Source organism: Polyodon spathula, chromosome 2 (genome assembly GCF_017654505.1).
Source record: "Polyodon spathula isolate WHYD16114869_AA chromosome 2, ASM1765450v1, whole genome shotgun sequence".
Classification (NCBI taxonomy): Eukaryota; Metazoa; Chordata; class Actinopteri; order Acipenseriformes; family Polyodontidae; genus Polyodon; species Polyodon spathula.
In genome coordinates this window covers 88,748,467-88,769,830 of record NC_054535.1, presented here as the reverse complement: position 1 = coordinate 88,769,830, position 21,364 = coordinate 88,748,467, and the positions used below count along the sequence as shown (strand labels likewise).

The following is a 21,364-nucleotide window of genomic DNA, read 5'->3' as shown; positions in this document are numbered from 1 at the left end:
TTGACATTGCTTTAAAAAATTAATTATTGGGCCCTTTTCTCAAAGCTTTTTTTTTTTTTTTTTTTTTTTTTTTTTTTTTTTTAAGTATTTGAAGTCTGTTTTAATGGGTCAAATAAAGTTCCTTCTTCATTAAAACTTTTTAAGACTGCTGTAAGCTTCTATAACAAAATCTGCTGTTAGCATTTTAAAACAAAAATCTGGTTCGCAATCTAGTTTTATGGGTGCAGCATTTCTGAATCTACAAAAACAGAATTCCAGATTCCTCCATTAATCAAAAAATGTAACATTCTTCTTCACTTGACTGCTCATTACCAGTGGTGCCTAGCTCAATGTTAATTTTGCCTACAATTTGAATAACCTCTGCTAATTGGCTGAACAAGAAGCTCTATGAGCCATTCAGTGATCTTGGAGGGGGGCAGAGAGATCTGTTTGTCCATTGTCTTTTGTATAATACCACAGCCATCTGAATAATGTACAGGTCACTTTTACTACTTCTCTGACAACAGCTGCAATAAGCCACTTACACTCCACATTTGGCTACAAAATATAGCTGCTTTTCTAAAACATATGTGGACTGGCATTTGTGATGCACCTGTTTTCATTGGAGCTTGATCAGCAACCTTGCTGGGCATGTGCACAACCTGGGCCTTTAGTTAAGAAATTACAAAAAGTTCAGTTTACTATAATACATTTTAGCCTAGGCCAATATTAAATGGGAAAGTTCCTGATGACTGAAAAATATCGAATGTGAACCAACCTTTGGCTGCACCTTCCATGCATGCCCCAATGTGCCAACCACAGTCACTGAGAAGAATTACATCCGCTGTGCAAAACTAACAACTGTGTCGGTCACATGCTGAACTGTGATCCGCTCAGTTAACTGCTGTTTAACTGGGCAAGTTCAGGGGAATTCAATTATCTGTCAATCTGTCATCCATCTTGGAAACCCATCACCCAGCGTGTAACATGGCCCTCTAATTGGAAACAATTTGTTGGTTGGAAGGCTGACAATTTCATTAATGAACATGTGTCTATCTCTGAAGCTAATTTATTGAAGGGTTGACTGCTGTGAAAAGAAACACTGTGGCTGTCCGAGGTTCATGCAGAGCACCTGTAAAATGGGCGATATAAACTCACACTTGCGACTTTATTTCATGTATTTGTTCATGTTCAGTAGTTTTTACACTACTTATCTTGTAATGCAAGATCTTGAGGCTGGACAGTTCTATGAATCCCTTTGTAACTGCTCATTTTATTTCCCACACCGGAACTTTGTATTTGGAACGTGATTGTTTTAATAATGTTGCTTAGATAATGGTAATACTATGCTACCTACTGGAAAACTAGTAGAGATGCACCGAATCCAAATTTTTGGGATTTGGCCAAATACCGAATCCATCCATCTTTCCAAACTGAAGGAAACTGTTGATGAAAAACAGACTGGCAGCTACTAACAAGGGACGCGCACAAACTAGTTTACAGTATTTTTATTACCGAATGGAAATATATCCCTGAATAAGATTTCAGTTTGAAACGTACTTAATGTACCGGTAGCCCCCTCCCCCCACAATAGAAATGTCAAAATCCAGAACTCTTTACTTTACCGTTACAAGAAGGGACAGCATCACCGTTGCCATAACCAGTGAGTGGTGTACTCGAGCAGGAACGCTCCGGAAAAATGTTCCAGTGTCACAGGAAATAAGTTAGCATTTGCCTTTTTAAGCCTTTCTTTTTGAGGTCTTACTCCATGGCATCAGGACTGAAGTCCGAATTTGAGTTACACATCCTCCTCCCCCCCTAAATCGACAGGTTGTGCACCCATCATTATAAGTACTGTACTACTGTAGGTCAATTACACTAATTGCCATGTAGAATTTTTATTTGAAATCCTGCAGTGTGATGAAAATTTGCGGTTCACCGCTTTACTGAATAATTTACAATGATATATTTAGCTAGTCTTATATTGCAAGTCACAGACTGATATCTCTCTACTGTGTAATGAACTGATCCTTGCTTCTATGCTGAAACCATTCAAATCACAGACAGCTGTAAAACTGAGACAAAAGCAATGAGAAGCAAGCCTTACAGCGCCACCCTGAGGTTTTAGTGTGCAATAATCTTATTTCATTTTAGTACTGCTTTATTCCACAGTGAAGTATTTTCATTGTGAAATTCATTTCTTGTCCTTAGTTCTAAGTACAACACAAAAACAAAATACAGCAACTTAATTTTACATTGAACATGGTTGTCAAAACTATATACTAATTTTGGTTTTATTTTAGCAGTCATGGCGCCACCGAATGGACCATGGTATGTATTTAAAAAAAAAAAAAAAAAAATCTACTAACTGATAAAAACATAAACTCAATCTTTGGAGAAGAAAAATATGAAAGAAAATGTATTACCAGTATATATTTAAAAGTTGAATATTCTTTTTGTATTAAAGAAACGCTCACCACAAATGTAACATCATACTCTGCAGTAGTAAAAGGCTTCTCTGAGAGATCTTCAAAGTATTCTGCTAATGCATCAAGGGTTTTCTCTGCAAGTCCTTCATCAGTAGCTTCATCTATCAAGCTGCGAGACAGACACAAAAAAGAAATCCACAAGAGAAAGGTTTCAACATAAACAAGCTTGAGGTTTTATTCCATACTCAGACCCATTAATACATTGGTATACTGTAAATTTAGCAATTGAACACTTTACCTTGCATTTGCGGTATTTTCTATGTATCTTGTACCTGTGCAGTGAATACTCTGAATCCATTTTACCAGGCAGATGTGGGTTAATAAACTGAAAGCAAACACACACAAAAAACCCCCCCAAAAATACAAAACTTGAACAAAACTCACTTTGTGCATCTTTCCTCCAATTACTTCCCAATGGAAAGGGACATTATGTTATGTGCTGCTACAGGTCAAGATGCTTTTAATATGCTGCTCTCCCCCTGTAACTTCTTCTGCTATACCTCGCCACTGAATTCAGTGAGGGGATGCCAGTCATTGGAATAGTGAGCTCATGATTTAGAGAACACAATTATGGGAAACTGACCAATTGAACTTGGTCCTGGACCTAAAACCCATTCTAGTGCCCAAAGCCACAGTCTCCAATAAAACATTTACATTTAACACATTCTCTGAGGTATATTTTCAAATCGTTTACTCCAGTCTATAATTAACTATTTTTGTTTAAAAGAGGGTTGTTATGCTAATTTTACAAAACTAGTTAAACATATACTAAGTCATATGATTCAAGGTTTCTTAAGCACTCAAATGCACTCCAGTTTTTATAAAATGTTTTCTGTTACACTCAGTCTTTGGCATGTTTTCTGACCTTAGCGGATACCCCAGTCCTCCAGCATCTTCTTGGGTGTCCTGGCTGTCTTCGCACCAGAGCCTAACAATTCAAGTACAAACCTTATGAAGGCATAATGTGTCATAATGTGTCAGGTGCAGTTTATGAGCAGGTAAACATTTCGAATTCTAAACGAGGCCTGCCAATTCGGCTAACAGCTATGGCACAGTTTTGCATCACATAGAATTTTAGGATTGAGACAATTTAAAAAAAAAAAAAAAAAAAAAAAAACACATAATTTACAGGTAGATCTTTCATTTAACGTCGTGTAATCAAATAAACTACAGAATTATGTCGTAAGTGCCAACTGAAAGACATAATAGTACAGTAGTACGTTACTGAACTATTTTACAAAAATGTGTTTAAATGTAAGCCTACTAAATATGACTGTAAAATATTAATACTTTCATTGAAAAAAGTTTGTATGCCAATGTTCGTTTTTGTCTTATTGCATAGATCCTTAATACTGTACTTCCACTGTATAGCTGACAACTTCCTGATAGCGCCCTGATAGCTCTGTATTGGATATTTATAAATGTCTGATGAAGTTTGGAGATCTGAAAATGTTTATAAATACAGAGTCCTTTACTTGCCATTCCGAACATCTTCCATATACCTATGGCTGACTGTTTACCAGCACACCATCAACTACGCAAGCGATTCGTACAGTCTGAAACAACTGGCTATTCACGATGTATTTATTCATGTCTGTTAGTGAAATCAGGCATCTACAGCAGCGGTTTTAATGTCTGCAGTTTTATAACATGGAATCCAGCAGTGCATAATTCATATAGGTTGTTTATTTCTGACAAATGTATTTTTAGTACACATGGCTTGCATTGCCCAAACCTTAGACACACATACCAAAATGTGCCTCCTTCTTTTAGTGGATTATTGGTTCTTGTAACTTTTCACATTACACCATATATAGTCAAATGCAAATACAGTGTTTTTTTTTTTTTTTAAATGTTATGCTTATGTATTTAATCTGTACTCTGTATTAATCTAAATAACTAAAAACATGAAATGATTTGTGTTTTTATTCAAGAAGATGATTAGATAGTGCTTATATATAAGCAAATGGGAGCCTTGACAAAGTAAATGGAAAACTTGAAGAAAGTACCATAATTAAAGTAAGCAGTAAACTTGCCATGTATTCTAAACTTAAATAAGGCAGCATACTTGATATAACCATTAAACTTGAAGCAACAAACTTCACAAAAGTGGCAAACTTGAGGCACATCCAAACTTCAAGTAAAAACTGAAGTTGAAGAAAGTACCAGCGTTAATTAAGCATCAAACTTGAATTAATGTAAGCTTAATGAGAGCACTAATCTTGAAGTATATGGCCAGCTGGATGAAAACACTATCCTTGACATGAATGGCAAACTTGAATTCATTGCCAGTTTGAAAAAAAGGGGGACAAGCAATCTTGAAGGACACGCTACACTTGAGAGAAGCACTCTAATCATACAAAGCAGCAATCTTAAAGTTAGAACTGAACTTAACCCTTTCATGCTTGAAATATTGAAAATAGCTGAAAAAAGTAGTTTTGGATGGATAAAAATATATTTTTAACTGAACATTTTTTCATTGCTTTATATGGGGAAAAATGGCATCATCATTTTCAATAAAGACTAGAAGTTTATTTTTTCATCCGTCCCCATATGAGATCACTATGCATAAAAGGGTTAAAGTAAAAACTAATCTTGAAGTGAATGCTAAGTTTGAAGAAAGCAGCAAACCTGACCAGAACAACAAACCGGACAAAAGCAGCAAACCTGACTAGAACAACAAACCAGACAAAAGCAGCAAACCTGAAGTAAAAGACAAAGATTAAGAAAGCAGCTGTGAAAAAAAACAACCCAGAAAACTTAAACAATGAAATGCAAAACTGAAAGAAAACAACAAAAAAGTTCAAGCATGTGTAAAAGTTGAAGAAAGTGCTACAGGTGAAAAAGGACAGAAACTTGAATTAAATGACAGACCTGAGAAAAGTAAAAAACTTGAACAAGGATATAAATACAGAGGAAAGAATGTCTGCTGTTCTGTGGTCAGGAGTATTAAGAGAACAATGATGAAATCACAGGAAAATCATCAAACTGAAATCCTAAACTGTCTAGATGATTATTATTATACATTTCTTTTTAAATAATTAAAATGTTTTTTTTTTCCCTCAGTCTCAGATATCTCTCTCTGACCATTTCCTAATCACTGCCAATATTAATATTCCCTCAACTACAACTACTACTGAGACTGTTCTTTCCTTCTGTCCCAAAAATCTGCTAAACCCTATAATACTCTCGGAATGTGTCTCTTCCTCCCCTCTGATTGGCACTCTCCCGTCTCCGGTTGATGATGCCGTGTCCCTTTACAACACCACTCTTACTCAGATCATTGACACAGTTGCTCCACTCACAACCATCACTGTGAAAAAAACATTGCAACTGCCCATGGTACACTACCATCGAACTTTGACTGTTTAAGTCTACTTGCCTCAAGTTTGAGTGCAAGTGGAGGATGTCTGGACTAACGGTTCACAGACAGATCTAGACCGATCACCTCAGTGGCTACAAGCGGCTCTCGCTGCTGCCAGGGTGAAATACTTCTCAGAAATCATATCCATGGGACACGGTAAACCTAATATTCTCTTTAAAACCATTGATCAAATCCTGCATCCAGCCGCTGATAAATCCATCTACCGTTCATCCTCCTCTCTTACCTGCCATGATTTCTTTTCTTTCTTTTGGTACAAAATGGACACCATCTATGCTACGCTCTCCTTCCACACTTCCAGTATAGTTCTTGCCCACTTTGACTGCTCTCCATTTGCCCCTCCTGCTCTCTCCTCCTTCTCTCCTCTCTCCATTATTGATATTTCCAGCATATTGCTGAAATCAACTACTGGCACATGCCCCTTGGAACTTGGGCCGACAAATCTTGTCCGTCTCTATGCCTGATCTTGCTCCTTCCATTATGCACACTCTCAACCTGTGCCTGGACTCAGGCTTGGTTCCTGCTGCACTCAAGATTGCCAGAGTACAGCCGGTGCTCAAAAAACCCTCCCTTGACCAGGCTTTCCTATCTAATTTACGTCCTACAGTATATCCAATCTTCCTTTTCTCTCCAAAACTCTTGAAAGTGCTGTGGCCAGTCAGCCATCAAAACATCTTGCAGATAACAATCTGCTTGAATCTTTGTAGTCAGGCTTTTGGCTGCATCACAGCTCTGAAACGGCTCTACTGTGATTGTAAATGATCTTCTGCTTAATGCTAATGCTGCTGTTCCCTCTGTTCTTGTCCTCCTGGACCTAACTGTTGCTTTTGATATCATAGATCATAGCATCCTTCTTGACCGCCTTCAGAAGTAGGCTGGGATCTCTGGAACCTGTCTCTCCTGGCTGTCCTCTAACCTATCTGGATGTATGCAGTCTGCTTTCTATGATGGAAACAGTGCTAATGCAACCCTGGTCACTTGCGGTATACCTAAAGGGTCTGTTCTTGGGCCTCTTCTCTTCAACATGTACATGCTTCCCTTGGGTCACCTCATCTGTCAAAATAGCCTCATGTTTCACTCCTATGCAGATGACACTAAAACTAGACCCTGGATGTCCCTCTGCCATGATCCGGCTCTCAGCTTGCATCCAAGACATCGAGGCCTGGGTTTCCTCCAACTTTCTTCAGCTCAACACTAACAAATCTGAACTTCTTCTAGTAGGATCAAAAACCTAACTCAAGAATCTCAATATTGCTGCCTTGAACCTCGGAAACAGTCTGCTGCTGCATTCCCCCACTGTACGAAGCCTTGGTGTACTTCTGGATACTAACCTCTCCTTTGATGCCCAAATCTCCTTTGTAGTCAAATCCTCTTTCTACCACCTCTGAAACATCTCAAAGGTCCTTCCTTACCTTTCCCTCCCGGATGCAGAGATACTCTCTCATGCATTCATCTCCTCTCGACTTGGAATGGTAATATGCGGTAATGTTTTCACCTATAGTTCATAAATAAATGAACAATTTCTGTATTTTCCTCACTTTATTGTTGTTAAAATGACCTATTAAAGCTTTATGACAAAAAAAACATTTTCTTTGTTTAAGTGTGTGAGTGTACAGGAACCATATTTCAGATCTCCTAAACCTTTATGAGATCTGAATAATCTTAAAAAAAAAAAATTAAAAGTTAATTTATGCAACAGCTAGGATATTTGGATATTTCTTCCTTGCGCAGGGATGGAATCCTATTCCATTGCAGGTTTTACCATTAGCTTAGTTAACCACAATGAATAGGTAAGAAGCTCAGGATTGTGTCCCTAAAGTGTTTCTGAATCTTATTTTATATGTAAACATAATTTGAACACTAGAGGGCACTTGCACTGGCTACTTAAATTGATCAGTTGAACAGCATATCATGCTTTTTACAGCAGTTTCGTTTGGTTGTTATTGGGCAGTGCCTCCTTATTCAAACAAAGTGTACTATATGTGTGTGCAATTATAAAACACTGTTAAAACAAAGGCAATATAAATAATTTATTAGAAAAGACACAGTAGTGCTGAAAGAAACATAAACACCCATCTTATTCAGCATAAAGACTTTTAATTTTACACACAGCACTTTCATTTTTCTAAAATACAATATTTTTACATTTTGAGAATAAAATATTTTCATCTTCAGCAAACTATATAATAAGATAGTTTTCCGTAAATAAATTACACATCTCGTTTTCTTGGAGCAACAAGCTGTGATTATGAAATTCAAAGCCACTTTGACATAGGCTGCAAGGCTCCACTGAACAGTATTAAAAATGCTTGGCCTCGGCAACATGCTGTACAAGAGACATTCAAAAAGAAGAAGATATCCTGAGAAAAATGATTCCAAGATGTGATAGAAAATACCTGTCTTTAACAGATTTCTTAACCAAGCGATTTCTTCTGCAACACTATACTTATAGATATTTAGTCCATGTATAAATAATTCTTTAAATCTGCCTAGCTACCTGTCTCTTCGTTAACTATTTGTCTAGATATCTATTATCTACATAGCACAAATGAGCAATCTGTATGAATTTTCATGGTCGAGTGTATTTTTTCATTTCTGATTCACCCTCATCATCTATTAGTGCCTAGACTGATCTACATTTACGTAGGCTTGAGCCTGAAATGCCATTTCAGCCAGGACCTGTCAATTTCACAATCAAAGTCAGGGGATTGACATTTCACAATGGGCAATGATCTCACCCAGTCACGATTCCAGATCTTGGATAGACAACCTATTGGAACTAGGGTCCAGTACACAATGCTGCTTTGGCAATCCCTTCAGAATGCAAGGATGCCCTTACATCATATTAGAACAGTTGGTCAACATATAAATAGAATGGCTGTTTTGTATGGAGTGTACAAATAGCTGTTTTAGTTAAGAATGGAATAGTGCAGCTTTAAAATCAAAACAGTGCCACTTGCATACAAACAGGTAAACTTCATTATTATAGCACGATTCTATAAAGCAAGTGCATTATTTCACAGACTGATTTGGCATGCTTAAAGAGGGAAACAAAATAAAAGAAAAAACTATATATAAATAATAACTACTATATTCACCCTTGATTGAAACGCAAGAGAAGCTTAAAATGATTTACATCATATGGATTTGTTTTTTTTTCAGTCTCTTTATAAAGATCCACTATGAACTAGCAATAATTAATGTACATATATAGCAGCTACTGTATGAATATCCAGCAGAGTCTGGAAAGCTGTTGAAATAGGACACAGGGTTCTATGAGCCTGTGCAACGTCCGCTGAAGTGTTTTAAATTCAGTCTTTGAAGTAGAATCTGTTCATGTGCTTCATGTGCTCTGGAGTGTAGAAAGTGCTCGTCTTCATCAGGCACACACTCCCTGACAGTTTACTGCAAAAGAGAAAAAAAAAAGTGTCAATGTTTCAGCACAGAGATTGCAATTACAGATGATTTAATGAACTGTGATGGGCGCTCAGGGCCCGATGACTGTGATGGGCACTCAGAGCGAGTGAATGATAAATTTGGCTGGAGGCCTTGTTCGTAGGAGCTTGACAGCTACCTGCGCGAGGCCGGCTGGAACAACATGTACAGTTACATGCATCCCAGTGCCGCAAATAGGAAGAGGCTATGGGCCACCTCCCCACAAAAGACAAGGCCGTCAAACCATGAATGGAAAAATAATAATAATGATTAATGCACCCCGCAGAGGCGCACTGCCACCTACCAAAATGTTGAAAAATTTATGAAAATAAGCAGCTGAGACACGGCCTGTCCCCAGGAGCATGACTGCGCTAGGGGAAACAGCTCAGCCACTCCAGCCTGACCCTACAGAACTATACCTACCACTCAGCACTCCGGTAAGGAAACCCTCCTACTCACAAATGGGAGCCAACCGCTTAGAGCCTGGAGGAGGAGCTAATCTGGGAATGCGTGGCTGAGGGTAGCCCCTCCTCCAGGCTATAAACTGTCGGCTCCCGTTTCTGCTTCCCAGCATGTAACAGAGGCCGAAACAAAGGAAGTGACATGGGAGAATAACACATGTTGCCTTTATGCAATTGCTGACGTGTTGGTTAGGGGCGGATTCTCCTGCAGAAACGCAACCAAGTTTACAACTCTGGTATGCAAGAGATTTAAATCCTGGTTTTTAAACAAAAATTTTGGTTGTGCATGTTAGTTAAAATAATAAATATAAAAATGTAATTGCCTAATTTTATATCTTTGAATACAGACAAAAACATTATTATTATTATTATTATTATTATTATTATTATTATTATTATTATTATTATTATTATTATTATTATTATTAGTTAGTTTATGCCCTAACAGAATATACCTGACACTTATCCTAGTGCTGTACAGGTTGATCAACTCAACCCCTAAAACTAAGACACCAATGGTATCCTCTATGCTGACATCTCTCATACTAAAAAGTATAAATCTGAAAAAAGAAGAAAAAAAACTTCATCTAAAAAGACCAGAAACAGAATGAGTTCCCCCAACATGGAGACTGAGAGTGCAGGCAGTGTTTCCAATTCAACAATATACATTGTAGAAATAATTACTTACTAAATAGACATCAAACACTGAGCCATCGTCTCTGTCCATTTCCATGGTGCTTTGCTCCGACATCAGGCAGATGGCACTGTCCTCTAAAGTAAAGGTAGAGCTCATGGCCATCGTATCCCTGTAAAGACAGAATTATTTCATCAGGTACTGCATTATAACAATAATTTAGATGCAATAATGTCTTTATTCATTCACTATACTATGGAAGGGATTTACAGTAATCTTGATCTCTTTTACAGGGTCAATGTGAGTTTGAATGAATATGAATCCCAATATATACATATAAAACCTGCCTTTTCCAGTGGTGGATACTGGTGCTAAGAGTTAATATAAACACATGTGTGATTCATCATGAACTCAGAACATTGCTATTCAAGGCAAAGTAAGGGACAGCTGTTTTGAAACAGACTGGGGAATGGAGCTTTTACTCTTACATACCAAATATTTATTGCCAAAGCAGAATATCTTGGTGGTACATTTGTTCTTAAATTTTCTTTACAGAAATTAGTTTTCATTTTTCAGGTTAAAAGAAGGACAAATATGGAAAGTATCCTTAAGTATAAACCATATATACCGCATGGATGTCTATTGAATGGATGTGTGCCTATTAAAAGTTCCTCACATAGAAGAATCTCACTGTGGACTACATATTCTTTTAGATTCTTGTCTCTTCTATATGATATCAGTGGGGGAGTCTTCAAAGCAGGTGCTGTAGATGGGTCTTGCTGTTAAATGTTTAAGTTTCTTGGCACGATTTTCTGTATTTCTCTGTTGGTTGGTTAATACGTGAGGACCAGGTTGTTCACTGTTATTATATAAAACACTCTTTCTGTTTATATTAGAAATATGGGACTTAGCATCAGTGATGATCTTGTCTGAAAAAACACAATTTAAATAGAACAAGTGTGGGTATATTTAGGGTGGGTGTAAGATGGCAGGGGGAGGGTCAGATTCCTCCCTGCCTAAAAAAATGTGAAAATGTATGTTTTGTTTGATTTAATTGTATTTCAGTTAATTGTTTTATTGTTAATTATCCCATGCACCTGGCTCTCATTGTAAATTGGAGCCTGGTGCAGGGTATTTAAGGAAAACAGCCAGTTTGCTGTTGCTGCTATGGAGTGAACAGCCCGGCTGAAAGTCGTTAAGGTCTGTTGGAAACCTACGTTTGGTTTTGTAAAAATCTGTATTAGTGTTTGTTTTGGTGTCATATGTCAGGTAAACAGCTTAGCTGTCCTGCACATTAGACAAGGACCTGCATATGTGTAGTGAGTGCTCAATGAGAGCTAGGTTTTTGTTTTGTTTGTTTATTTGTATTGTGAATAAAAGTGCGCATAAGCTCTAAAATCAAAGTTTGTATCACTGGATCACATTCTTAAAGGGGCACGAACCCTAATTACGGCCAGTCTGTTTACCGTGGGATACATTTTTGTTGTCCCACTTCAGTCGGATAACATGAGTGGGACAACATGCTAACCAGGACTAGTTTTGAAAGTGTCTTAGTTTACATTTCAATCCTGTAATTCAGGATGGAGCTGCACATTCATAATTCAAACAATATTGCCAATGATACGTGTTTTATAACAACTTTAAAATATCTGTTGGGGCTTCAGATTTACTCGGACATCCTCCTGCAAAAAATAAAAACCATATACCAGGAACGATCATTCAGTATCCTCTATATATTCTATACAAGATATACCCATGCTTGTAGTATAAATATGTATGTATGTACTGTACGTACGTATATAAATTATAAAAGATAACATGTTTTTCATGGATAAACTAAACAATTCTGTTCTCACACAGAATTGTGCCATTTTCAAGAAATGTCACAATAATACTAATATAATAATTGAAATGACTCGTCAAAGGCATATATATGCAATAAGATTCTTATCAACCATCTTTGAAACAAATACCTTTGAACAGAGGACTGCAAAACAGGACGCAAACTGCAGGTTATGTGCAGTGCCTTCATTCATGTTGTGGTTCTGGATGCAAAGAGCATCACGTGGGCGAGTGACTTTGCATTATATTTGCATTATGTTTGCATTATATTTGCATTATTCTAAAACCCAACTATGGTCAAACATTTTGCATCACATTTTAGGATTGAGACAGCAATAGTAAAAAAAAAAAAAAAAAAAAAAAAAACCTATATGAACATAATTTAGATATTTTATTTAACATCATATAATCAAAGAAAATACAAAATGATATTGAAAAAATGTCTACCGGAAGCCATAATAGTAGTACAGTATTTCATGTTAGATTTTGAAATGTCACATTTTTCAATTTTTGACAGTTTTAAGTTAAGTATTTGGAAAATTACAAAGTGGTATGTAATTCAATATGTTAACGTAACACTATTCAGCACGTTTAATCTGACTTTATGAAGCAAATTGGTTAATTCCACAGGGTGATGCAAAATCTTTGGCCATAGCTGTATATTCTTTAAACATTTTAGGTAATTGAGCAAAGAGCGTTGTTTTGCTAAGTAAACAAAATTATTATTCTATTGAAGTTCAATCTGATTTGCTGGAGGGGTCTAAAAGGGCATTGTAATTAATGATCTATTTCTACTGGAGTTTGGTTCGTTGTACATGTCTAAATTATTTGTTGACTGTTTGGTTATACAAACTCTGTAGTGTTTTAAATGTCATTTAGATGCAGCTGAGTAGCAGTACCTGTATCCAGGGACCCCAGTGTTGTCCATCGCATAGCATTCACTTGCATACAGTGAGGAGGAGGAGGAGATTGTGGTGACCAAGGACGAAGCTTCAAAAAGGGACTGATGGTTTGGCACCAGATCCGGCCGAGAGAAAGACCCAAATACTAAAACCAGAAAACAACATGTTAGCAACAAAAGTCATGATGTCATTTATGAATATACAATAGGATATTTTATGGAAAAAGAAGATTTTATGGGAAACAAATAGTAATAATATAATTACTGAGAGGCTGTAATTATTATTATTATTATTATTATTATTATTTATTATTCTTTTTTAATGGTCCATTGACTAGTGGATTTCATTTGTATAGTTCTTATCTTTTTTAATGTAGCAATGGTTTGAGAGAGACACACAAGGTAAAATGAACCAGTATTTTCCAAAGCATTGCATTTCACCACATATTTCACAAAACAGCAGCAAGCAACCAAGTCTTTCCAAGACTTTTCAACAATAGGTTATAAAAAAAAGAGGCAGTGGGCTCTAGATTATTAAAATAATCAAATGAACAACTCATGTGTCATCAGGTAATGTTAGTTGATGTAAATGCTGCTATGTAACCAAAAGATCTTCCACACAAGTATAAGGGGACCAGTCATAAAAAAGGGGGTTTTCATTTTCAGTGACACCTTCACTCAAACTCATAGTGGCTTCAACAAAATGAGGTTAAGCATCCTGATTTAACTTCCCCAACCGGTGGAAACATCAAGGCCAATGTGATGTTCCCACTGGAATCCCCAGCCAAGAATGACAGCCTGACCTGCCCTGACAGCATGACTTACCCACCCTGCACAGCACACGTTTGTGCCACTCAGGGATCCTAACCTTGTCTTGCTAGCAGGGTTCAGCAGTATTTGTAACAGCAGTGTATCACACAACACTGTGTTTTCTGAACGCATTTCTAAGAGATGCAGGCTGGGTATTAGCCGTCAGTTCCCTCTGGACAATACAAGTCTCGTCTGTGGGGGTCTGCGGTATCTGTAAAACCATTTGCATCAAACGCCTCAACGCATGATATAATGCGTTGATAACTGTAACTGCTACCATGTTCAAAATCTTAAAAGCACATTTAGGAAATATCTCAAATACTGCGTAATTGAACTTAATCAACTTCTGCTAGAGGATGGGAGAGCTTGTTGTTGTCAAAGTATCACAACAGAAGTGTTTTTTTTTTATCCACAAGAATATTTGTAAACCAGTCATAAATGCATTATTTATTATGCACCTGCAGAGTGTATTCATTAGCTATTCATAAAATGCTGGAAATTCCTGATAAGACAGGAGAAACAGAGACTTAAGACATTGTAAATACAGTGCTACAAGCCCACATTATTCTGAATTGCAATTTGCAAATCTTCTGTTGATTGCTAGCAGGAAGCGAGAGGTTTAATTATTCACTGTTTCCCTGCAGTGTGCCACAACCCACAGGTAACTTACTGTTAAGCACTTACATTTCTCCAGTATTTCAAGTAGTCTTTCATAATGTAAGCAATGTAATCTACAAGCAGCCGGCATTTTCGTTTTAATTACAGTATGGGATCTTACTTCCCTGTGATTACTCGTGAACATGTGCCTTAACATTTTCAATTCACCACTAGGATATTCTGGGACAAGAACATCCTCACAATGTGTGCTATCACGTGTTAACTTGAAACTCGATGCATTGATTGCATACTTTTTTTTAAAAAACAGTGATAATTCGTAGTTGAGAGCTTGTTATTTTTTGAAGCACATCACAGCTAAGGAGCATTAGCACCTTAACACGTTCAGGCTTTGTTGAACAGCACTGGCATGGGTTCTTAGGTATGACTGCGACACCTCTGGTGATGGTTAGTTGCTAGCATCTGCTAGAAGGCCTTGAATATCTCTTGGCTGGAGCCTCTGTTTGGTAGTGGAGAATGGTGAATGATTTAGTAGCTAACCCCTTGTTGTTGGTGCTGCACTGTGTGTTTTAAATTGCATGTGAAACAATACCTTGTCCATCCAGGCTGACGAGGCTCCTGGAGCCACTGAGACAGTCCTTCTTCTCGTCGGTTTGCTCCTCGCTCTGGGGGGATATTATCTCGTGTGAAGAGGACTTTAGAGCTGGGATAGAGTTGCGTGCTTTCTTGGAAGGAGAGCATCTGAAAACTTTAAATACAACAAAGAAATTATGAACCCCATCAACATTATTCTTCTCAGAAGTGCCAACGTCCAGTATGGTTTAGTCACCGTTTAAAAATAAACAGTGAAAAAGGTTTGTAGATTCTTAGTGGCATGGTAACTGTAGTTTGCTCAATTTTGAATCTATGTTGATGGTCACCTGATGTAATTTAAGTTAATTTAGCCTGTCTACTAACAGCAGAAACTGGCACTTAACTAACTACATATTTAACACTGTGAGAGGTTTTAAACAAGCATAGGCATCAGACTGTGGATCTTCCAAATAGAGCATAATATTGAAGCAGCCCTATGGGCTATACACCAGTCAGAGAAACTAGGTGTAATAATTAATATAATTCTATTAAATTAATGTGTATTTTGTACAAAAAAAGTAAGAATGTTGGTTTAGTATAAGGGCAATTGTAACTGCTGTGTACTCAAGAGTGCCACAACTTGGTGACATCTCTTTCTAACACAACATAAGCACTGGGAAGTGGTTTAATGGCAAAATGTTAATATGTTCTGTTGTGACCACTTCAGTGTAAAAGCTGTTTATTATAATTTTTTTTAACATTTGTATCACTCTATAAATGTGTTCCACACAATAAACACCCTGCATTTATTCAAACACTATGGCACATGTAGTACATATAAGTAATGCATTATCATAACAAAAGCTACTCATTTAATTCTCAGCTAAAGCTTGGAAAACAGTTATTCAGTGGAAATGTTACATTTGAGGTCAAACACTACAGTATTTCTTATTGCTTTTCAGTAGAATAGTCAGCAATTCGCAATAAATCCCACGCTTATTCATATGAACAGTCATACTACAACCCACACTAATATGAACTGACACTGTGTCAAGTGTTAACACAGAATCAGTTTCAAATGTAGGTTCCACTTACTGTGTATCTTCTTGAAAACCCGAGTACTCATAAACTTTAAAAATCTGTCTGCATAGAAACTGGGCCTATGCACCGACACTGAATCCTGCAAGAGAGAGAAGATGCAACACGTGATTCCTCTGTCTGCGGACAACTCCTTGTTGATACCTGATCACTGCTTCTACTGTGACTCGCTGTAGGTTTGCCCTCACAGGACACCCACTCAATCAATAAAAGCAACGGATATCGGTATCAACATCCTTTGAAAAACACTCCCTAGGGATGAGGAGAATACGCTATGCCATTAAACTCATTGCAACAAAGTATTACCTAATTCATTAGCTTTATAGGCTTTAACATTCCCCACAACATATACATTTTTTCATATATAACTCAACTTTCAGTTTTCACTACACTTTTTACAAAATGGCAATGCAATCTCCCTATGTCCTATTTTAATTATTAAAGGTCATTCTGCTTAATAAAATCAAGCTTGTAGTTCATTAATTATTTTCCCAACTGAAGTTCATTTTCCATTTTCAAAGCAATTGTTAGTTTAAGAGAACAAAACAGTCCTATAAGAACATAAGAACATAAGAAAGTTTACAAACGAGAGGAGGCCATTCGGCCCATCTTGCTCGTTTGGTTGTTAGTAGCTTATTGATCCCACAATCTCATCAAGCAGCTTCTTGAAGGATCCCAGGGTGTCAGCTTCAACAACATTACTGGGGAGTTGATTCCAGACCCTCACAATTCTCTGTGTAAAAAAGTGTCTCCTATTTTCTGTTCTGAATGCCCCTTTTTCTAAACTCCATTTGTGACCCCTGGTCCTTGTTTCTTTTTTCAGGCTGAAAAAGTCCCTTGGGTCGACACTGTCAATACCTTTTAGAATTTTGAATGCTTGAATTAGGTCGCCACGTAGTCTTCTTTGTTCAAGACTGAACAGATTCAATTCTTTTAGCCTGTCTGCATATGACATGCCTTTTAAGCCCGGAATAATTCTGGTCGCTCTTCTTTGCACTCTTTCTAGAGCAGCAATATCTTTTTTATAGCGAGGTGACCAGAACTGAACACAATATTCAAGATGAGGTCTTACTAGATCATTGTACAGTTATCATTGTACAGTTCCTATCATTTTTAGGAATAGGGAACACATTTATCTTGTTCACATCCACAGATATTGTTCACAGTTTATTAAATAAAACACTTAACATGCAGAGAATTGTGAAAGCCTAACACACTGTGCACTATTTGCTGTATAACTTTAGGAAAGCTTAAAATAACTTACACCATCATAGACAAGAGCCTTCCAGGAGTGCTCCAACTTCTTAATCAATCTGAAAGAGACCAAACATGCTGCTTAAAAATTTTACTTTCAGGACCTGACAATAAAAACAGTGTGCTTCATTCAATACAAAATGAGAATGTGTAAGTCTAGGAGGAAATGTGCTGAAATATTGATTATTCTTATGTCAAAAGATAAAACCTCACTCAAAATGGGTTGAAATGGAAAATGGAAATATTTGTCAATAATTCAGTAACTTTGTACCTGTAGGACTGTAGGATGTCGATAATGCCCAGAAATATAAGCAGTTTTTCATCCTTGTGAGTTTTGGCTGGAATACCACCCATTCTGTAAAATAATTGAGAAAATGTGACCATGTTTATATATTATGATTTTGTCTTTTTTTTGTTCAAGAGGGTCCCAGTGGACAGCAGGCAACTATGGGATGAATTACCTAGTTTCCAGGGGAGTCTTAAGAAAGAAAACTGAACAGACTAGGAGAGACATAATTGCTAATACAATGATAATATAGATGGTCTGGTAAATGACATGATCCTAACAAATACGTTGTAACAGAATATGTGCTTAGGAACACACCTGACAGACAGCTTAATGAGCTCATGACACTCTGATCCATTTCCACCAGAGAGGGAGGGTGCACAATGGATATGTATATGTGCTAATTTAAAATTAACATTAACAGTTAAATATTGGCATATGTTATGCACACGCTCCCTATAGTGAAAAACCTATTGCCTCAGCTTGGAGAGAAGTACTCACGTGTCGTCTGTGGTAACAGCCTCTGCTGACTTGCCTTCCCCTTGGATGGACTCCATGGCTGTGGAGTACAGGACCCTCTGGGCCCCATGCCGTTTCCCATCCACTGCCACCTGTGCATTCTCCCCATCTCTCTCCTTGGGACTCGGGTCCAATATATGAACCCCCAATAACAGGCTGTAGTCCATGATTTTAAAACTTTCCAAGACCTATGGGGAAGGAAAAATATGAAAGCCATTGAAAACAGTCTAACAAGCTTAGAAAACAAAACAAAACAAAAAAAACACAGCACTCTCTCGTTTCAACATTGTTAGCCCTCCCTTCACAGATTGAGAATACAGTAAAACCTTGATAATCTGACCCTATCTCCACACCTCTGTTATCTGGTAACCTGTCTTCTTGTGTGCTGTGCTCTTCTACCCTGTTGTCATAGAAAATGCACCATTAATCTCTCATATTTACAGAGTAGTGCAATACTATATGTTATATATTTAAAGGTAAAGGCGTTGAATTATATTGTTTTAGGAGGTTTCTAAAGTAATTTAAAAAGTTATACAATTCTAATATGATTACAGGAAACAATCAAGCTATCTTTGGTACCAATTTGCTTGGATAATAGAGATTTTATTGTTTATCTTAATAAATATGTATATCAATCATAACTGAGTTAAAATACAACTCTATCAATGCAATTAAGCAAAACAAACTGATTGCAAATATATTTCTTTTCTTACATACTGTGGTAAAGTCACTAGTGGTAAATACGTCAGCCTAAGAATGGTTAAAACACTGCACCCCATTTAAAGTGTAATGACAGTGGGCAGCCAAGTAGGGGCCCTCAGATAGCCGAAAATCCTTTTGAAAAAACTACATTTCCCAGAAGCCTCTGGGGGCCAACAAATAAGGAACAGCTGTGTACCCTTGTTTTAAATGCTCACTGGTTGTTAATGGTGTGTTGATTGGTTGGAATGTTTGGATCACAGGGGTAAAAGCTGTCCTTTGTTCAGACTGATTATGGTGTCAAAGTGAAGTTAGGTTTTGTTTGTTTGTTTTTGTTCTAATCACTGTAAATAATACAAATCACTGTCCGTTTGGAACCGTACTAAAGACTCGCACCTGTTTCATCTAACATGCCTGTGATGAGTCAAAGGGATTTCGGTCTGTGATTCAGCCTCCCGACAGTAGATGGCATCAAACCAACTCGGGACTTCCCTTACCAAGATCTCGTGACCATGGCAAAAGTCATCTTTTGAGGGGCGGCACCTTGGTGAGGGACGGAAGTACGAGTATGTAAATTCCAGCCACTGGAGTCAAGGGAAGGATAAGGACACTTGTCAGTTGGGGATTGGTGTTCCACTGACTACAGAGGCGGGACATTACATACTAAAGGGAACGTACTACTGTGTTCGGGGTTGGTCCGAAAGTAAAATAGGAGGAGTAATGGGTGGAGGGAGAGACTAGTTTGGTGCAGCGGGATTTTTTAAAAAAACACTAACATTCTTTTGTCTTTTTTTGTTTATGTATGGTTTGCCACGAAGACGATTAAAGACGAGTCATCACGGTCTGTTTTGGATTTCACCCCTGCACTCCTTCCCTCACACCATTTTGTTTTCTTTTGTTATTTAATTATTTTGTTGTGTATAGATAATAAAAATAAATTATTTTATTTCTGTACACATAAATTACTGTCTGGACATTCCATTTAATACACTCTCGCCTCACAATGCCCAACCTGCACGGGCCATGTTGCCACAACACTTTGATGCAGAAGCTTTGCAATGCTGGCATTGCAATGTAGGGCAGAGTTACATTTACGCTCAAGGCAAAGTTTTCTGTTTTATTTTTGTTCACAAGCTAAATAAACTCTGCAGGGTAATTTGAGAGCTTGTTTGAAACGTGTTACTCAGGTAACAAAAGTACAGGTACTGTATGTATACCAGGGTGTGGTTGATACTGTAGTATATGTACACATGGATATTTACCAGTCAGAATCCATAATTTGAACATGCTGGTTCACAGTATAGTTTTTAACCTTCCTCGTCCTCCTTCTAAATAGTGGCTATTGTAATCTAAAGCTAAAGCCAAACAAAACTGTTGTATTGTATTGTAAGATCCATCTAATAACCAGTCAATAACCAGTTTAGCTAATTTTAGTCACATTGCTTAAGTGGACTTGTACAAATTCATTCAAGATATGAAAATAAACTACAACAGTAGGGTGCTAGAAGACAGGGTTCATCCCACATTTTAAAGGCCAGTCTTGATAATGAGCAATTAGGCCTACATTAGCCTACGACTTGAGCTGGAACCAATGCAGTTTTTGTCAAACACAGTCACTGTAAAGATTACTGCTTGCAAAACAAGGGCAGAGGGAGAGTCCCTTCTGCCATTCTGCCATGCTGTGACCTGGCTCAGTTCAAACTGGGAGGGCTCCACTCAACCAATGGAAAGACTTTTCATTCTTGTTAGAGTCTGATGCAAGTTAACTGGGTCAAGACCCTCCAGTTCATTTTTAGTTACATAAATAAGCAGAGAAAAACACTCAATACAAATTCAGACTACGCAGCTTTTTCTGCTTTAATCCTGGCATTGATTGATTGAAAAATAAAACTAATTTGAAATCCAACCTAACCCAGTCTGATCAATATCAACCCTGTTAATATCAGGGGCTAAGACATTTGGGTGGAAATAGGTTTGCTACGTATCAGATCTGACTTTCCTATTGCATAGCAGAGGTAGTGCAAGAGTCATATTGTTACAAGATTTGAATAGAATGAGGTAGGCTGTTCCATGCCAGCTCTTAAGACTTTTTTTTAGACAAACGCAAAGCAGCTCAAATCAAGTTAGAGAGAGATTTATAGAAAAATCAGAGGGACAGAACCTAGAACTCTTAATGACTACCATACAATTATATTAACAAGACATTAAAATGGCACCTGAAGACACTTTTATATTCATCAAACATGGTGTTAAATAACTTGGAATACATTATTTCAAGTTCATTCTAAACAAGCGGATCCTGTTAGAAACACCTTTTAAAATGCCTTTTTAAACTGTTGACTGCTTGAATGTATAAAGAACATCTTTTCACTGAAGGGCTTCAATCC

General features: G+C 37.3%; 1 protein-coding gene across 1 annotated transcript in view; it reads right to left on the bottom strand.

Annotated features, from left to right (window-relative positions):
- Positions 1-9,025: 9,025 nt before the first annotated feature.
- LOC121303162 (phosphatidylinositol 4-phosphate 5-kinase type-1 beta-like) overlaps positions 9,026-21,364 on the bottom strand; it is a 44,504-nt gene continuing 32,165 nt past the window's right edge. The window contains exons 8-15 of the mRNA XM_041233676.1: positions 18,261-18,466; positions 17,745-17,828; positions 17,484-17,532; positions 16,217-16,301; positions 15,141-15,296; positions 13,122-13,269; positions 10,435-10,552; positions 9,026-9,255 (exon numbers count right to left, since the gene is read on the bottom strand). Of these exons, the coding sequence (XP_041089610.1) occupies positions 9,253-9,255; positions 10,435-10,552; positions 13,122-13,269; positions 15,141-15,296; positions 16,217-16,301; positions 17,484-17,532; positions 17,745-17,828; positions 18,261-18,466 (849 nt within the window). The 3' untranslated portion in view covers positions 9,026-9,252. The remainder of the gene's footprint in view (positions 9,256-10,434; positions 10,553-13,121; positions 13,270-15,140; positions 15,297-16,216; positions 16,302-17,483; positions 17,533-17,744; positions 17,829-18,260; positions 18,467-21,364) is intronic.